Source organism: Apium graveolens, chromosome 11 (assembly GCF_009905375.1).
Source record: "Apium graveolens cultivar Ventura chromosome 11, ASM990537v1, whole genome shotgun sequence".
Lineage (NCBI taxonomy): Eukaryota > Viridiplantae > Streptophyta > Magnoliopsida > Apiales > Apiaceae > Apium > Apium graveolens.
The window spans coordinates 160,495,793-160,515,931 of record NC_133657.1 but is presented as its reverse complement, the minus strand read 5'-3'; the positions used below and the strand labels follow the sequence as shown (position 1 = coordinate 160,515,931).

Sequence of the window (20,139 nt, the reverse complement as noted above, 5' to 3'; positions counted from 1 at the left end):
TTTTTTTGGCTTCTTTTGTATTAATAATAGGTTTTTTTTGGGTATATATTTGTACATTCAACTGTAAATTTTTATTGGTCTGATTAAAAAGTAGTAAAGACTTCAAAGTAATAAATGAAATGAATTACTTAAATTTTGCGGTGCCTTTACTTTTGGATGATGTTCGTATATTTCTAAATTCATAATAAATTTGGGTTGGATTCATCCATCTACTTTACTTCTGGTAGTGCTTGTTGTTTGATACAAGTTTTTTGCATGTTTATGATGTACATTTTCATTCTTAGTGATAATGTATTTATAGCTTGCGATATCCACCAGCTTCTCGTTAAGATGATTTATCTTTCACCGCTTGTATCAATTTGGTATATGATCACTGGTAATTAGTAACTACAGTTTCCCTCCCTATATAGTTTGATGATCTATTGAAATTACAGTAACTGTTGATGATATGCTTGAACCTTTAATGATCTCTCTCCAGATTATGTGAATGATTTTGCCGGAGAGGCGATGGTTGTTCTTCACTGAAGTCTTCCATAGTCAAAGTTGCTTGCAAAGTATATGCACACTCAATATCAAAGATGTGGGCTCTGCAGAGGGGGCAGCTCGAGTGAGTTTGAAACTAGATGTCAATGCAGGCCACGTGGAAGAAATGAGAGCAGTTTGTAAGATGTTTTATCCAATCACCTTCTTCAAACTCACCCAAACAAACTGCACAATCTGTACCAGTTCCAGGTAAATCATCTTTTTCATTCTTCTTTCTGTACTGGACAATGGGAAGGGAGCGTGCAATATAGGAATCAAGTCCTTCACTATGGAATTGGAGAGATGGATAGTCAAGGTTGTCTTCATGCAATCTTCTCCTTCTTCGAACTTGGTTTCTGGACAAGGTTGTTGATCGAAATGCACAGCAGTGATGATGCACTAAGCGGTGGAAACTTAAAATGAGAAATACGGTGCAGAAAGCACATACCAGAGCTATCACTAACAAATTCCAACTAGAAGGATGTTCCGAGCTTGGAGATGGGGCTGGACTCTGAGGCATGCTATGAACTTCTCTGCAAATAAAACACGTCTTACTTGGCCGAAAAAGTTTTCAACTAATATAGCTCTTGCTGGAACAGGTCTTGAAGCTATGAGCCTAGATCTTGCTGAGACGAATTTTGAAGCTCCAAGTTGGTAGTTTTGTTCGAGCATGGAGACTTTGGCGTCGATGAAATCAAGGTGCACTTGAAAACAACATATGTAATTGGTGATGGTTTTAAAGATTAAATCGTGCAAAATGGAATGTGCTCTATTATCTTTAATTAAAAATGAAGAAACTGGATCCTCTGAGTTTTCGAGACCTATGTTAAACAACTTAATTAGAAGTAATAAAATAGAAAAGTACGAAATCAAATAACACTAGACTTGAAAAGTGCAAAACAGAAAGATGAAGGTAGAATTCAGCTGATCGTCCCGGCACTTGTGATGATAAAAGATGCCCTCCATTTATAACTGCAAAATGCCACAAACGGGACGGTCAGTAGATCCAAGAAAACTGAATCCATATAGTGTAGCATCTCTCTCTCTCTCTCTCTCTCTCACACACACACACACACATGAAGGAAGCAAAGTAGCTATTTCCTCTGTTGTGTAATCCAAAAAGCTCCTGCGCTTTATTTTTGGTTTGTATAGAAATCAACAAAATCTATATGTTATCATATCAGGTAGTTGGTTCACCTGCTTATGCATATGAATGAAATAGTAAAATGCATTTTGGTGGCCGGACTTTAGGTGGTGCTTTAGTTGATTGACGGAGAAATATGTATTTCGGTGATTAGACTATGAAAGATTTAACGGCAGCCATGATAGGAAAAGGCTGGTAGTCCGCTCGGCTTAATGCATATCCCTAAGTCGAGTCACCAATTCGATGAAAATATCATCTCAGCCACCAATGGTATTTTACTCCTGTTACGAGTTAAAAAAAATGGAAATATATCCATTCTCTTTCATTTAGAGCACACATGTTTAGTGCGAATACCCCAAAAGAGATTTCTAAGCTAGAGGAACTGGGAAGTCTGGAACCAAAAAATTCAACTAAATACCTAAAAGTCTTTCAAAGCCCAAAGCAGTATCTTTAACCATCAAAATCCAACTATTTTATACATAATACGATCTCAGTGGAACCTCTGTCTCTTGCCAGCCACAAAATTGTTAACTTTTCCTGCAGATGTAACGAAGCTTCCATTCCTAGCACATGCACTTGAAACCCCAGTTCGATAACTCATCACAGACGTTGAAATCATTTGAGAAGTCCCGCGAGATGTACCAGCATATGATTGTAAGTTCTTTAGTGAAGGTTCATGACTGGAGTTTTCACTTGCCTCCACACCAACATTTATAATATCACAACCTTTGATGGACGGTGGAGGAATATGAAAAGACTGAAGAGGTGGTGGATTTCGCCACTTTGGAAGTGGTCCAGCCGCATGAAATGTCTGGAGAAGTTGCCCTGCTTCTAGTACAGCTTGCAAGAGATTGCCTTTCTGAGGCAGAGTTTTGTCTTTTACAAGATTGTCAATTATCAAAGAAGCCTCATCAACTTTCAAAACTCCATTGTAGTCTTGAACAAATGGCTGCTGATTCATGAATGCCATGTTATTACTTGAATCAGCGATGTAATGATTGTTAATCTTTGACAAATCAGGAGATGTCACCGAGTCAAAAAACGATTCAGTTGGAGAAGAACTTTGAGAATGGAAACTGCATAGTTGATCAGAGAAATTGCGGGGTTCAATTATGCTCGAGTTAGCTCTTGAGGGCTTCAGAAGGGGATTTTCAGTGGAGAGTTGAGGTATGGTTGACAACATTTCAGTTCTTGGTATTGTTGAAGGAATCATAAGCTTGTTGAGTAGCTTATTAAGTTGATCTCTAGCTTCATCTCTTTCTTCTACAGCCATCTTCCAAAGTTGCATCAACTGCTTCACATTGTCCTTGCTCTTTCTCTTTTCTTCATTTAATTCAAAAGTTGTGTAGATAATCTTTTGCCTCAATTCATCATAACTCTGCAAATTCATGTAGATAAGTATATACATTCGAGATGTATATTAATCAAATAACCATCAGCATTTCATGTATATTTCTGCCTCTCTGGATCTAAAATGTATAAGCAAAACAAAATCAAGTGTAATAAAAGAAAACAAAAGCATGAAGCTAAGAGGGCAGTATTTAAGTCATGACCGAACTGGACCCTGTAACTAAAATTTTATCAAAATTAAGAGGAAAAAGTTTCGAGGGGCACGAATACAAATTTTCGCCCCTCCACAAAACCCTCACTACAACACAATTCATGAGTTTAAATTCCAACTTCCTCTGTCGTAAAATCTGTCGTATACGCTTAAAATCTAATGCATCGAGAATTATGTAACTTAGGGAAAAAAAAAACAAATATGGACCCATCTGGACCAAAAACATTCAAGTCAAATCATGACATTTTAAACACAAAAGAACATTACAGTATTCTTTGTGCCAAAACAATGAAAAGCTTCACCGGATTCCCGCCAAAGTTGTTAACTTAAGGCATTGGCTATTCCAAAATGATAATTTCATGTCAAACATAAGAAATATATAGGTGAAAAACAAAGACTTAACTCAATACTCTAGGATTTTCTATGCCATAGCATGAAGTATATATCTCCATGCACACATACAGAAACAAAACAAGTGATGAGAACTTGTAAAACAAGTTGATTGGTATATAAAAGATGAGTTGATGTAAGTATGTATTAAAATTAACAGGTAACAATTCAATGAACTTAATAGAATATTTTAAGAACCCAACTAAGAGAAGAAGATTAAAAAACAAAACTACTGTGTAAGTTTACATTGTAAACAAGTAGTAAAATCATATAAAATGATACATCCAAACTACAAAAAATGAAGCAAAACTAGGTGACATACCTCTTGATGAAATTGCCATAAAGAAGCCATTTCCTCCATTTTTAGTTTTTTAAAGCACAGGGCGTAGAAGGGGATATATGAATTAGGAGGGAGGAGTTTGATGGTGAGAAGATAAATTTATATACATATTCAAAGATAGAAAGATTTTTAATTTTATAAAGACAGGGAGTAAATAGCTTTCACACAAAGATCCACAAGAAAATTCACAAAATTAAATATGGAATCTATTACAGCTTTAGAATTCTTTACATAAGTAAATTGTAACCCCTTTTCTCATTCTGTTGTGAATATTAAATATTAAAATTATTATATAACCGCCTTCCATTCTTCCAGCGCTCTGTCCCCTTACCATACATGTAACGAGATCACTCATTTATCTGTTAATATTGTGTGGGTAATACGGTATTGACACATCATTCATGACTCATAAAAAAAATCATATAAAATATATGTTTATCTTAAGGAATTTGCTAAAATATTAAAATTGAATTCAATATGATATGTGTTTATTTTACTAATATTTTTATTATTTATATTAGTTTATAACCCGTTCGATGCACGTTCTTTTTAAAATTTATCTTTTATATTCTAAAAAATTAAAAAAATTTAATGTACATATATATATATATCGTTATATTTGACGTTGTTGTAATATTGTTTCCATTTTTGATAGTTTGTTTTAAATATTATTGCAACAAATATGTGTATATTGATATCTAATCATTATCTATTTATTATTGTAGCATTGTATGATATTATCATATTTTCGTATTTTAATAGTAGTAGAACAATGTAATCGTTTTATATTTATGATTGATTAAAATTCTAATCATATTCCATTCTGAATTGTATTTGGACATTGTATCGTAATTGGTGTTGAATAGTATTAATATAATATAATCATTTTCTATTCATGATTGTATTAGAAATATAATTATTCTAATAAAATATAATCTTAACCGTCTGATTTTTAATTATATTTTATCAATGGGTAAAATTGTTTTGGCGGTACATGACCAAAATTTTGGATAAAAAGTTCATTACGCTTTTTATATATAAAGAATCTAATGAAATTATTTTATGGTATCCAATGTTTATTATCCTCTACTAATTTTTTTTAAAAACGAAAAATGTTAAAAATTAATTGTTACGTTTTTTAACATTAGCACCTCTGATACCATTACGGAGGATAAAAACCAATTCATATCTCTCAGATAAAGACTAATAGTCGTGTATCCACCCTCGTGTTTGTCACCTTGTAACTTCATAAAAAATAGTACTCCCATGACTCTAACAAAATAACAAGGAAGTCTAAAATGTCCTTGAACTTATTACACATCAAAATATTTACTGTAACACGAGGAAATAAATTAAACATAACATAGATACGTGATCAAAGTTGACTGAGGTGACTCGGTTCTACTAATACTCCCCTCATGTCAGGAGGGAGTTCACTTGAAGCTTCAAGCTTGCCCGACAGATAATAATAATGTTTAGTAGACAAAACTTTGGTCAAGACGTCTGTAATCTGAGTTTGTGTTCGGACATATTTAGTGATGATTGTGCCCAAGTTGATTTTGTCACGAATAAAATGATAATTAAATTCAACATATTTGGTCCTCTCGTGTAATACGGGGGTTGGCTGTAATGGCGATGACAGCTTGATTATCACAGTGCTATATGGTGGGAGGAAGGTTCTGCAGTCCCATGTCTTTGAGAAAGATCTTTCATCCAAGTGATCTAATACAATACCAAAGCCATGGAATGGTATTCTACCTTAGCAGTCGATCGAGCAACAACATACTACTTTTTGATTTTTCAAGAGATGGGTGATGATCCAAGCAGCATGTAGAACCCTGTGGTTGATCGACGAGATATAGGACATGTAGCTCAGTCGCTATCACAATATGCCTTCATCTCAACTGCTGAAGAGGAAGATAAGAGAATGCCTTACCCTGGATTGAAGTTAAAATACCGTAAGAATTTTTTTGCAACATTCAGATGAAGAGTGCTGGGATGTTGCATAAATTGGGTCAGTATATGAATTGAGTATGAGATGTCAGGTCGAGTAACTGTGAGGTATATTATTTTTTCAATGATACGCTGGTATGGATGTAAGTCTTGCAAAAAATTACTACATCACCACTAGTAGCTGTTAGGCGAAGATGAATACACATAGAAAGTTGAAGTGGAGGTGCAGTGTCAGGTTAAAATTCACGAATGAGGTCCAAAGCATATTTCTTTTGTGAAACAAAGAATTCAACCGATGATCGATCAATCTCTAGTCCAAGAAAGTACTTAACATCTCCCAAGTCCTTCATATTGAAAGTTGCAGATAACATTATTTTTAAATTCTTAATTTTGACCAGATTATTGCATGCAAGTAATAAGTCATTGACATACACAAGAACAAGAGTAATGGACGCTGCAGTGGTACGTGTAAACAAACTATAATCAGACAAGGACTGAGTGAAGTCTAAATCTTTTAGGATTGAAGAGACTTTATTGAACTAGTTTCTCGGTGCTTTACGGTGGACATAGAGGATATTTTTAGTCTACATACCATCCCAAATGCTGCAGTTTTCTCCCCGTGATTCAGATTGATCTTGTTTCTAGGATGAATATACTCTTTTGGAAATTTCATATACACTGTCTCATATAACTTTTTATGTAAAAATGATTTATCAAGTCCATCTGCATTACACTCCAGTTTTGAAGGGCTGAAACAGCTAACAATGCTCGAACCATAGTCATTTTGGCCACGGGAGCAACTGTGTGCTCATAGTCCATACCATAAACTTGTTGACATCTCAAATGACTAGCTGTGACTTGTATCTTTCCACCTTTCCATCTGGAGGAAACTTCATTTTATATAGCCATTTACACATGATGTCCTTTTTATAATCATGAGTTAGAGTGATAATATCCCAATCATTGGCTTCCATTACCTCCAACTCAACTTCAATAGCCATTACCCAATTTCCATTATAAACTGCTTGATTAAAATTCACTAGTTATGTATGTGAAGTCAGAGAGGGAAAAAAATAATTCAAGACACAATCTATTGGATGATTTGTAACTGCCACCATGTTTGCAGACGAGGTTGAAAACGGTTTAGAGAAAAAAGATTCCATCAAAGCTGGTAGTTTATGAGCTCGAGTTGACCTTTTAGGTGCAGTTGTTTCTCTTTGAGTGGTTGCACTATTTATATTATTAGGCTAAGAAATCTCTTTTTAATTAGACGATAACGGATCATTCAACAAGTCCATATCATTTTCAATTATGGGCCCGGGAAAAATCACATCATCAACATATGATGGAGGTGTTAGAGCAGGCATTGACATTGTTGTTGGAAAATGCAACATATATGGCTTTGGTGTAGCTTAGTTCAAGGGGCAGATGCTTTCATTGAATGTCACATCTCTCGAGACGAATGACTTCATGGTTTTGAGATCAATGAGTCTATATCCTTTTTTAGTAGAGGGGTAACCCAAGAAAGAACACGGCGCTTCTCTAGCAAGCAATTTGCACTGCTATGAATAGGATTCACAGCAAACGGTAGGCATCCAAAGGTCCTCAACTCATTGTAGTCAACATATTTGTTATGCAACAACTCATACAGACATTTATTCTCAAGGAGAGAAGAAGGCAACCAGTTAATGATGTAGGTAGCCGTGAGGACTAATTCATCCCAGGATGACAGAGATAACCATGACTGAAACATGAGAGCACTTGCTACTTCCAACATGTGCATGTGATTTCTCTCCACACGAGCGTTTTGTTGAGGTCTATAGTTGCACGAGATCTGATGAATGATCTTGTGTATTTGAAAAAATGCTTTACATGTTGCATTTATTAACTCAAAAATGTTATCAGACCTCATAATTTGTATTGTGACTTCGAATTAATTCCGCACACAAATACTGAATCTTTCCCGGGACTTCAAATACTCTAATTTGCATTGTAAAAGATATATCCAGGTCATTCTCGTGTAGTCGTTTACAATTGTGAGAACTTTTTTCTGGTACACATCCTGTAGGGGCCCAAAATATATGTGTGTATCAGCTCAAAGGCCTTTACAGCATATGAATCACTTACTGAAAAATGAAAATGGAAGTTTCGTAAATTTTTCCATTGGGCAGATTATGCAAACTTTAGTATTTTCATGAGCATAATGTTTGATGCAGTCAGTGAGACTTATCTTTGATGCAGGGGCATGACCCAACATATTGTGCCACAAGGTGAATTGATCTGATATAGATACTTTGGAGATAGCCAGCGACATTGGGCTGTAGATGACATTGTCACTTCACAGTCAACCGAGTTTGACATGTGATACAAGTTATTGACCACTGTGCCCTTTACTTTAACTTTGTAAGAAATATCATTCACAATGGTACATGCATTTGAAGAGAACACATCATAACATTGATTGTCATGTACCTTACTCTCGAAGGTTTTTCACCATTTTATTTTCAATATTTCATCTAGTGGAATATCTGGATAAATCCTCCATCAACAAACAAAGATTTTCTTTAATATTATATAATACTTTTGTGAGATTTTTATGCATTGCATTAACAAAAAAAACCTTCCACTCAGAGTTCTTTTGAACAACTGTAATGAAGATTCATGTAAGTGTTTTCAATTAAAATACTACAATATTTGTAGGCAAAAATACTAATATAATTTCCAAAAAAAACTTGTGTCGAACACGTAACAATCGAAATAATATATGCAAGTTCTGATAGAATGATGGATATCGCCAGGTTAAATCCCTTAGCATCTCTGGTTTCATCTCCAGTTTCTTCTATTTTAAGACTGAATTGAAAAATATACACCGTTGTAATATGTTAGGTCACACAAAACTGTAGAAGGGGGTTAAATACAGTATTTAATACAATCAAATCGAATTTAAACACAAGTAACAATAAACAGATATATTCAATAAGATAAACTTTGTTATAATGGAACTGTTCTCTCTCAGTGATGAACAAATATCACTAAGAGCTGCTAGGTTACAATGTATAATCTTCTCGATAATGATAACACATATAGTGTAAACCCAAAGTTTGTGTTTATATAGTACACAGTTACAAGATAACTTCTAATTGATATGAAATATAATTATGTCTCCTAAAGTATATCAATCAGATATCTTCTACAAGTCTTCCAGTCTTTTAACTCTTTCCATGCATATCTTCTTTTATTTAGTCTCGATCTTCTACTGTAAATCAACTTCCTTCCTTATATGAAAGTCTTCCCGTACTTAAACAGCCCGCACTTCCGGACCATTAATTCTAAACTAAAACTAAAATAAAATACAATTTACTAATACAAAAATCTATTACAAACGCGCAGCTAAAAGCGAAGTCCAAAAGTCAATCTACTCCAATTCTAAGGTCCTCGAACTCCAATACTAACCAACTTGAGTCTTTTAGACGAAACCTGAAATATTAAAAGAATGAGCGGCGAAGCCCAGCAAGCAACTACCGTTTGACGACTCAAAATAATATTTTAAATCTTTTTCGAAAACAGAATTTAAACATGCTTGACACATAACACAGATCACACAAAATTATACATATATTCGATAACAAGGTGAACAAAAATGCACACGATATAATCAATAATCATAATCAAACATATTATATAATCCACATAATCAAAATTCTTAATCAATCAATAAATCTTAATAACAAATTTTTATCTTTAGTCCCACTGTCCTAAATCACACCTTATGCCACACTTTACCAGTGACCGGCATCTTATACTTTATGCCACACTTCCCAAGTGACCGGGTTCTAATTCTTATTCGATGGGGAGCTAGTTCACGTCCCTCGTCAAGTGCAACCAAAGCTTGACAAGGTATCGATGTGTTCCGAAACGTGCACAAACTAGTTCTAAGTTTTAAGTATCACACTGTCCAGTGATCGGATTCTAATTCTTATACGTGATTAAGACTGGGGATTTCTTTGAATTCGTTTCTTAACAATCACATATTAATTTCATACATATGACAATCAAAACAAATATTTGAGCACATGAATCAAACAATATAAGATACATTACACAATACTACGGAGCAATAAAGATTCACTTGCGTAATCAAACAGATAATTCAAGTTTCAAAATATACGGAACAACGAATAATCACTTACAGAACACGTAAGCAACAAATAATACAGAGCAACGAAAGTTACTTGCCTCAATCACGCAAATAGATAATTCACATTAGAATACACAATCAATCCTTAGCAACCCATCTAAAATGAAACATCTAAAATCTCGATCTTCTCCATGACTCCAATTCTGATCAGATCCTTATTGAGCCTTTTTGACCCTCTATACGACGTTATCTTAAAAAACACGAAACATGAAAGTTGTAGAGAACGAAAAGATCTTTCCGAAAAATCTAGAGTCACTGAATTCTGACTTACGATGAATTTTCTACGAGTTTTACAAGATTGCTGATTTATGAAGAAAAGCCCCTACGAATTTTGATATTAAAAACGAGGAAAATGAATAGGATGTATTTATAACGATACAAAACCCTATATCTTAATCTACAAGTTATCCATATTAGAATCTGATACAAATTTTAGGTCCATTAGTCTAATTCAATTTTAAATCCTAGTCATTATCTAATTTTAATTCTTTTTATTCTATTATTCTTTTATTAATCGAATTCTAAAAAATTACGGGATATTACATTGATATGACCTTAAGTTCTGATATTAAGTTCTGACTTCCAGTAAGTCCTGATTTCAGTAAGTCCTGATATGTCCTATTTATTAAGATCTGAAAACTAAACATGAAACATATTAGACATGACATCTCAAATATATCTAACAATCTCCCCCAACTTGTAAATTATGCAAAATATACAAGTTAATAGATTTGATGATGTCAAAAACATTTAAGTACAAATGCAAATAAGAGTTTAACTAGATAACTAACTATAACTTACAGTTCTTGTAGCTTTTACCAATCTCACTGAGTCAATCTGAATCCATAATGATTCTTGACAAAGCTTGATATTAGCTTTTCTTCTTTAATTCTCAGGACTTGAGAGAGTGTAGTCTTGGCTTGCTTCATCTCTTCATTCTGACTTCCAATCTGGTAGATTGCAGTCCTTAAAGCAGAGATATGGTTTCTTTCTAAACCATCATTCAGTCTTATTACCCTAGGATGAGAAGAATCTTCATTATCCCTTTCAGAATCACTTCAAGCTTAGCAGAATTCTTCTTCGTTGAAATTTCATTTCCATCATCTTCAACAATACTAGGAATGAATTATGTAACTCTTGAAATAGAAATTCTAGCTTTATCTTTGATGGTATTCAATATAAAGTTTGACCATCTCCTGGTAATATCAGACTTTACCTCTAAAAGGTAATGAAAGAATTGAAGTTCTTTCAGTGATTTGTTTAGCAAATCTGATTCTGACATCTGATATGTCCTTCATCTTCAAGAAATAAAATCAGATTTTCCTTGACATTGTGCTTGTCATGAGCATCCAGTACCACTTGAACAGAGATAACCTTATCAAGATATTTCTGTGTAACATCTTCAAGCGGTCTGTCAGTCAATAGAAATGGATCTATAGTAGCAACTTCAACTTCTGTTTTGATCTTAGCTTCATCAGAACCTAGTCCAGCCCAGTCTCTTGGTTCTCTAGCATTTAACCCAATAGTCATGAAAGTAGACAACAATTGGCTTTTCTTTGGATCTGATGGTTTGATATTTTTCCACAGAAGTTTCTTTTTATCAGCTACTTCAATTTTGTCTAAATCAACTTGAGCACTGTCAGAGGTTGACTTGATGACTTTATCATAACTTGTTGTTTTTGTTGTAGCTTGCAGTTCTTCACTCTGAACAACTTGAGCCTTGTCAGAGGTTGTCTTTGATTCTTTAGAAATCTTCTTTCTTTTCAGAGTTTGAACATCTTTATCTTCAGCAAGATTATCATCAGTAACTTGAACCATTTTGCACACTGACTTTATCAGAATTTGAGGAATTTTCATCTCCAGTGGCTTGGTTGGTTCATCAATTTTTTCTTTCCCTTTGTCTTGGGATTAATCTCAGATTGTGATCTTGTCTTGGCTTTAGATGGAAGGATTTTTAGCACATAAACGCAATGAAAACGTAAATTTAAATCTTAAAAAAAACCGAAACCCTCCGCAGGATCCATGCGAAAAATAATATTTAATTCGTAGTTTAGTATGTTTACCTTAAGAAGCTTTACGTTAATGGAAAGATGGAGGTCTTTAATAGCGATCCAAGAACGATGAGCGGAGATCCCTAGCAGCTGCTCCTCAAGTGTGAAGCACTCCACCGGTATCCACCAAGAGATCAATGTAATGGAGGAGGAAGAGGTTGAGAAAATTAGTTGCCTCCCTCTATTTCTACTTTAGAATTAGGGTTTTTTATTTGGGTTGAGGCAAATAGGGTTTATAATAGTATATTTATAGGCAAAATTTTCAGCTGAAAATTTTCCATAAATTATTATTATTATTAACCCTTTAATTGATTATTCTTATTAACCAATTAACTAATAATTAAAACACCTTTTAATCATTAATCCCTTTTCTAAACACTTTAGAAAAATAATTCTCTCACTTCATTTAATTTCCAAAATTAAATTCTTAATTAATAATATTAAGAATTAATTAAATCTCATTTAATCAATTATTAAATCTGCTAATTAATTATTTATTTCACAAATAAATAATTACCAGCCATTATTAATTAATTCCTCCACCATTAAATCATTCTCTTTTATGGTGTGACCCCGTAGGTTCAATATTAAGCCGGTAGTAGAAATAAATAATAATAAAACTATTTTATCATTATTTATATAAATTCTCTAATTCATTAAATATGATTAATTAATAAATTAATCATATTTATTCTACATCGTGAGGGATACTTCTCAACATATCGCGACTATCCGGATAATACGAATTCACTGCTTAGAATACCAAGAACCTATTCAGTGAGTAGTTACCGTACAATCAATTCCTTCTACCCTGCAATGTCATGATTAAATACAAGGCATGGAACTTGTGTCAAATCTATCTTATTTAATCATTTGCTTTCCCATTCACTATGCTTAGTTCTATTTAATGTAAATTAGAAACTCCTTTCTAATTTCATTCACTCTGGCCAGAGATTCCTGAACTAGCATAAGTGGATCAACATTGAAAATTCTCTTCCTTCACTGGAAGGGGTAGATCCTTTATTGATCATACACTATCTTCGTGTACAAATTCCTATACCCAGTAGAGCCCTTATAATTGTCCCTGGAGACTAAGAACTAAACCAAAGCATAGTTCAGTGTACACAAGATGACTATGATGACCTCAAGTCTAAGGATACTTGTACAACTATCACTATGTGAACAACTGTTGACACGTGAGTGAACTCCATCAGTTGTTCAGCTGTGTGAGTCATGTTCAGTGAACTTATTCTATAATAAGCACCTACATACTAGCTATAGTGTCACCACACAAATGTCTATGAGAACAGACATCCTTCATAATGAAGCAAGCATAGTATGTACCGATCTTTGCGGATTACTAATTACCAGTTAGTAATCCTACGACCAAGAAATATTTAAGTTTAGAGTTATCATCTTTTAGGTCTCATTATTATGATCTCATCATAATCCATAAAAAGATTTACTCTAAACTATGATATATCTTATTTAAACACTTAAATATATAAAGCCCGCAATAAAACCAAAACAAGTCTTTTATTAATATCAATGAAATCAAAACAGATTACATAAAAGTTATTCCTAAATCATCATACATGATTGGACTTAGGACACATCTCTTTCAATCTCCCACTTGTACTAAAGCCAATCACTCTGGTATCTAATACCCATCTTGTCTTTATGACGATCAAAGTGACTTTGAGAAAGTGGCTTTATGAGTGGGTCTGCTACGTTGTTATGTGTGTCAACTCTCTTGACGTCTCCTCTTTCAATACAACACAAGAAATGTTACCGCACTCCCACTAACCTTTTTGTAGACACATGGTTCATCTATGTTTTTGATAAAACCAAACTCTTTGATTGTCTCATCAAAACGGATGTTCCATCTACGAGAAGCTTGCTTTAAACCATATATGGTTCGCAGCAGCTTACACACTAGGTGTTCATTTCCCTTGGAAAGAAAACCCTCTGGCTGTGTCATATACACTTCCTCTTCAAATTTCCCATTGAGGAAGGCCGTTTTCACGTCCATTTGTCAAATCTCATTGTCGTAGTAAGCAGCAATCGCAAGCAAAATCCGAATTGATTTTAACAGGGCTCAAAAAAGTTTCATCAAAGTCAATCCCTTACCTTTGACTGAATCCTTTTGCCACGAGCCTGGCCTTATAGGTCTCCACCTGCCCATCTGCTCCAATCTTTCTTTTGTATACCCACTTGCACCCCATAGGCTTAACACCTTCAGGCGCCTCAACCAGAGTCCATACTTGGTTGGTATACATAGATTCCATTTCGGATTTCATGGCACTATGCCATTTCTCTGAGTCAACACTACTCATAGCCTCATTATAGGTCACAGGGTCGTCATCATCAATGATTGACAACTCATTGTCATTCTCAATGAGAAGGCCATAATATCTCTCAGGTTGGCGAGACACTCTCCCTGACCTACGAATGGGCTGTTCCACAGAAGGTTGTTCAGTCTGAGCAGGTGTTTCCACTTGATCCATAGTAGTTTGTGCTTCTTGAACTTCATCAAGTTCAATTTTGCTCCCACTATTTCCTTCAAGGATAAACTCCTTTTCCAAGAAGGTAGCATGTCTGGAGACAAACACCCGATGATCGGTGTAAAAGTAATACCCCAAAGTCTCTTTAGGATATCCCACAAAATTATATTTTACGGATCGAGATTCCAGCTTATCTGGGTCAACTTTCTTGACATAAGCTGGACATCCCCAAATCTTAACGTGTTTAAGACTCGGTTTCCTTTCTTTCCATATCGCATATGGTGTTTGAGGAACAGATTTGGAAGGCACCTTATTCAGTAAATATGCTGAGGTTTCCAATGCATAACCCCATAGGAATACTGGAAGATTTGCATAGCTCATCATGGACCGAACCATGTCTAACAAAGTTCGATTTCTCTTTTCAGATACCCCATTTAACTGTGGAGTATATGGAGGAGTCCACTGGGAGACTATATCATTTTCTTTGAGATAATCTAGAAACTCTCCATTCAAGTATTCACCACCTCGATCTGATCGAAGAGTTATAATACTGTGTTTGGTTTGTTTCTCCACTTCATGTTTATATTCTTTGAACTTTTCAAAGGCTTCAGACTTGTGTTTCATCAAATACACATATCCGAATCTAGATCTATCATCTATGAAAGTAATGAAGTACGAAAATCCACCCATGGCTTGCTGTAACAGCCCGCACTCCCGGACTATTAAATCTAAATCAAAACTAAAACATAATATAATTTACTAATGCTAAATCTCTATTACAAAGGTGTCTATTACAAAAGCGCAGCTAACGGAAACGGTCCAAAAGTCAATCTACTCCAAAACTAAGGTCCTCGAACTCCAATGCTATACAACTCGAATCTCGGACGAAACCTGAAATTGTAAGAATGAGCTATACAGCCCAGCAAGAAAATAATCGATCCAACTAGTAGGCCAAGTAACACATACACATATTAAAAAAATACGATAATTAATATGATACGATATAAGAAACAAACACTTTTGATACATATTCTTATTCTTATTCGATACACATAGCACATAAACAACAATAATTCAAAACCCATAATTTATGCCACAACCACTACAACCCGGTGATAACGGTCCTAAATTTTCACAAAACTGTCACTACAATCCGGTGACTGCGGTCCTAAGTTCTTATTCGATATTTTCACAAACCATGGCACAAATCAGAGATCCAAAATTATCGTCTACACACCACATATATACAACAATACGTATACTTGTAACACATAATACATTCAAAAATATCATCACTTAGCCCATATTTTGATAATCAAATATAAACGCATAACATACAATTTTGAAAACACTAGTAAGATCGATCGAAAACTTACCTTAAAATCTGACCAGATCTGAATATAGCCTTTTTGACCTACTAAACGACGTTATATTGGAAAACACGAAACACGAAAGTTGAAGATAACGAAAAGACCTCTCCGAAAAGTCTAGAATCACTGAATTCCGACTTACGATGAATTTTCTACGAATTTTACAAGACTGCTGATTTTTGCTGAGAAGAGCCCTACGAATTCTTATATAAAAAACGAGAAAGACGAATATGGTGTATTTATAACGATACAAAACCCTATTTCTTAACCTACAAGTTATCCATATTAGAATCTGATCCAAATTTTAGGCCCATTAGTCTAATTAAATTTTAAATCCTAATCTTAATCAAATTTTAATACTATTTTCTATTATTCTATTATTAATCGAATTCTAAAAAATTACGGAATATTACATACTACCCTCCTTAAAAAGAATTTGGTCCCCAAATTCACAACAATCCTAAAGTTCGAGACACATCTACCCCCTGATCTACCAAAGGTCAAACTATGGTCCACAAGATCGAATCCTAGGGAATGTACTAGTCCCATACCTAATACACTCCGAAAGACAGCCTGCTCTGAATACCAACTATAACAACCCGGTGATAACGGTCCTAAATTTTCACAAAACTGTCACTATAATCCGGTGACTGCGGTCCTAAGTTCTTATTCGATATTTTCACAAACCATGACACAAATCAAAGATCTCAAATTATCGTCTAGACATCACATATATACATCGATACATATTCTATATCACATAATAATATCAAATATATGATCACTTAGCCCAAGTTTTGATAATCAAATATACACGCATAATACACAATTTTAAAAACACTAGCAAGATCGATCGAAAACTTACCTCAAAATCTGACCAGATCTGAATTTAGCCTTTTTTGACCCTCTAAACAACGTTATCTTGAAAAACACAAAACACAAAAGTTGTGGAGAACGAAAAGATCTCTCCGAAAAGTCTAGAATCACTGAATTCTGACTTACGATGAATTTTCTACGAATTTTGCAAAACTGCTGAGTTTTATGAATAAAGGCCTACGAATTTTAATGATTAAAACGAGGAGGACGAATATGATGTATTTATAACGATACAAAACCCCATATCTTAACCTACAAGTTATCCATATTAGAATTGGATCCAAATTTTAGGCTCATTAGTCTAATTCAATTTTAAATCCTAGTCCTTGTCTATTTTTAATCCTTTTTATTATATTATTCTTTTATTAATCGAATTCTAAAAATTACGGAATATTACATACTACCCTCCTTAAAAAGAATTTGGTCCCCAAATTCACAACAATCCTAAAGTTCGAGACACATCTACCCCCTGATCTACCAAAGGTCAAACTATGGTCCACAAGATCGAATCCTAGGGAATGTACTAGTCCCATACCTAATACACTCCGAAAGACAGCCTGCTCTGATACCAACTGTAACAGCCCGCACTCCCGGACTATTAAATCTAAATCAAAACTAAAACATAATATAATTTACTAATGCTAAATCTCTATTACAAAGGTGTCTATTACAAAAGCGCAGCTAACGGAAACGGTCCAAAAGTCAATCTACTCCAAAACTAAGGTCCTCGAACTCCAATGCTATACAACTCGAATCTCGGACGAAACCTGAAATTGTAAGAATGAGCTATACAGCCCAGCAAGAAAATAATCGATCCAACTAGTAGGCCAAGTAACACATACACATATTAAAAAAATACGATAATTAATATGATACGATATAAGAAACAAACACTTTTGATACATATTCTTATTCTTATTCGATACACATAGCACATAAACAACAATAATTCAAAACCCATAATTTATGCCACAACCACTACAACCCGGTGATAACGGTCCTAAATTTTCACAAAACTGCCACTACAATCCGGTGACTGCGGTCCTAAGTTCTTATTCGATATTTTCACAAACCATGGCACAAATCAGAGATCCAAAATTATCGTCTACACACCACATATATACAACAATACGTATACTTGTAACACATAATACATTCAAAAATATCATCACTTAGCCCATATTTTGATAATCAAATATAAACGCATAACATACAATTTTGAAAACACTAGTAAGATCGATCGAAAACTTACCTTAAAATCTGACCAGATCTGAATATAGCCTTTTTGACCTACTAAACGACGTTATATTGGAAAACACGAAACACGAAAGTTGAAGATAACGAAAAGACCTCTCCGAAAAGTCTAGAATCACTGAATTCCGACTTACGATGAATTTTCTACGAATTTTACAAGACTGCTGATTTTTGCTGAGAAGAGCCCTACGAATTCTTATATAAAAAACGAGAAAGACGAATATGGTGTATTTATAACGATACAAAACCCTATTTCTTAACCTACAAGTTATCCATATTAGAATCTGATCCAAATTTTAGGCCCATTAGTCTAATTAAATTTTAAATCCTAATCTTAATCAAATTTTAATACTATTTTCTATTATTCTATTATTAATCGAATTCTAAAAAATTACGGAATATTACACTTGCGTAGACATTGGTCCACATACATCTGTGTGTACCAATCCTAGCAAATCTGCAGCCCTCTCTCTATGTCCACTAAATGGAGATTTGGTCATTTTACCCAATAGACAAGACTCGCATGTAGGATATGATTCAAAATCAAAGGGGTCAAGTAACCCTTCCTTATGCAATGTACGCAGTCTATTTTCACTAATATGACCTAGCTTACAGTGCCATAAATAGGTCATATTTTCATCATCTCGTTTTCTTTTATTAGTTTGTTCAATCTGAAGTAAATCATGCTCTACGTCACATACATACAGACCATTATTTAAAATATCACGTCCATAAAGAACATTATCTCTAAGGATAGAACATTCATTATTCTTAATAATAAATGAAAAACCATCCAACATAGGAATAGAAACAATATTCCTCACAATAGAGGGAACATAATAACAATTATTCAAAATAATAGTCTTGCCCGTAGGCATATGTAAACTAAATGATCCTACAGATATGGCCGCAACCCTTGCTCCATTGCCCATACGTAGAATCACCTCATCTTTTTCAAGAGTCCTACTTCCCTTTAGTCCTTGCAATGAATTGCAAATATGAGAACCACAGGCGGTATCTAATACCCAAGTAGAAATTTGACCTAGTAACATATTAACTTCGATCATGAACATACCTGAATCAGAAGCGGTAGTCTCACTACCCTTCATACTCATATTCTTTGAACTTTTCAAAGCCTTCAGACTTGTGTTTCATCAAATACACATATCTGAATCTAGATCGATCATCTATGAAAGCAATGAAGTATGAAAATCCACCCATGGCTTGCGTAGACATTGGTCCACATACATCTGTGTGTACCAATCCTAGAAAATATGCAACCCTCTCTCCATGTCCACTAAATGGAGATTTGGTCATTTTACCCAATAGACAAGACTCGCATGTAGGATATGATTCAAAATCAAAGGGGTCAAGTAACCCTTCCTTATGCAATGTCCGCAGTCTATTTTCACTAATATGACCAAGTCCGCAGTGCCACAAGAAAGTGAGATTTTCATCATCCCTTTTTTCTTTTTTTAGTATGTTCAATTTGTTGTAAATTATGCTCTACGTCACATACATACAGACCATTATTTAAAATACCACTTCCATAAAGAACGTTATCTCTAAGAATTGAACATTGATTATTCTGAATAACAAACGAAAATCCAACCAAGTCTCATATGGAATAGAAATAATATTCCTCACAATCGAGGGAACAAAATAACAATTATTTAAAACAATAGTCTTGCCCGTAGGCATATGTAAATGAAATGATCCTACAGCTTCAGCAGCAACTCTTGCTCCATTTCCCATCCGTAGAATCACCTCCTCTTCTTCAAGAGTCCTACTTCTCCTTAGTCCCTGCAACGAATTGCAAATATGAGAACCGCAGGCGGTATCTAATACCCAAGTAGAAATTTGACTTAGTGACATATTAACTTCGATCATGAACATACCTGAATCAGAAGCGGTAGTCTCACTACCCTTCTTCTTCTTCAATTCTGTAAGGTAAACCTTGCAGTTCCTCTTCCGGT

The 20,139-nt window shown here is 34.4% G+C and overlaps 1 protein-coding gene across 1 annotated transcript; it reads right to left on the bottom strand.

Annotated features, from left to right (window-relative positions):
- Window position 1: 1 nt before the first annotated feature.
- LOC141696678 (uncharacterized) lies at window positions 2–4,075 on the bottom strand. The gene is made up of 2 exons (XM_074500791.1): window positions 3,940–4,075; window positions 2–3,044 (listed from the first exon to the last, which is right to left on the bottom strand). Exons 1-2 carry the CDS (start codon window positions 3,976–3,978, stop codon window positions 2,157–2,159), a joined length of 927 nt encoding a protein of 308 aa, XP_074356892.1. The 5' UTR covers window positions 3,979–4,075; the 3' UTR covers window positions 2–2,156.
- Window positions 4,076–20,139: the final 16,064 nt, after the last annotated feature.

Excerpts from the sequence above, each read along its gene's own strand:
- LOC141696678 (XM_074500791.1), bottom strand. The coding sequence starts at position 3,978 with ATGGAGGAAATGGCTTCTTTATGGCAATTTCATCAAGAG. Across the intron at positions 3,045-3,939 it reads TATGGCAATTTCATCAAGAG|AGTTATGATGAATTGAGGCA; the intron begins GTATGTCACCTA and ends ATGAATTTGCAG.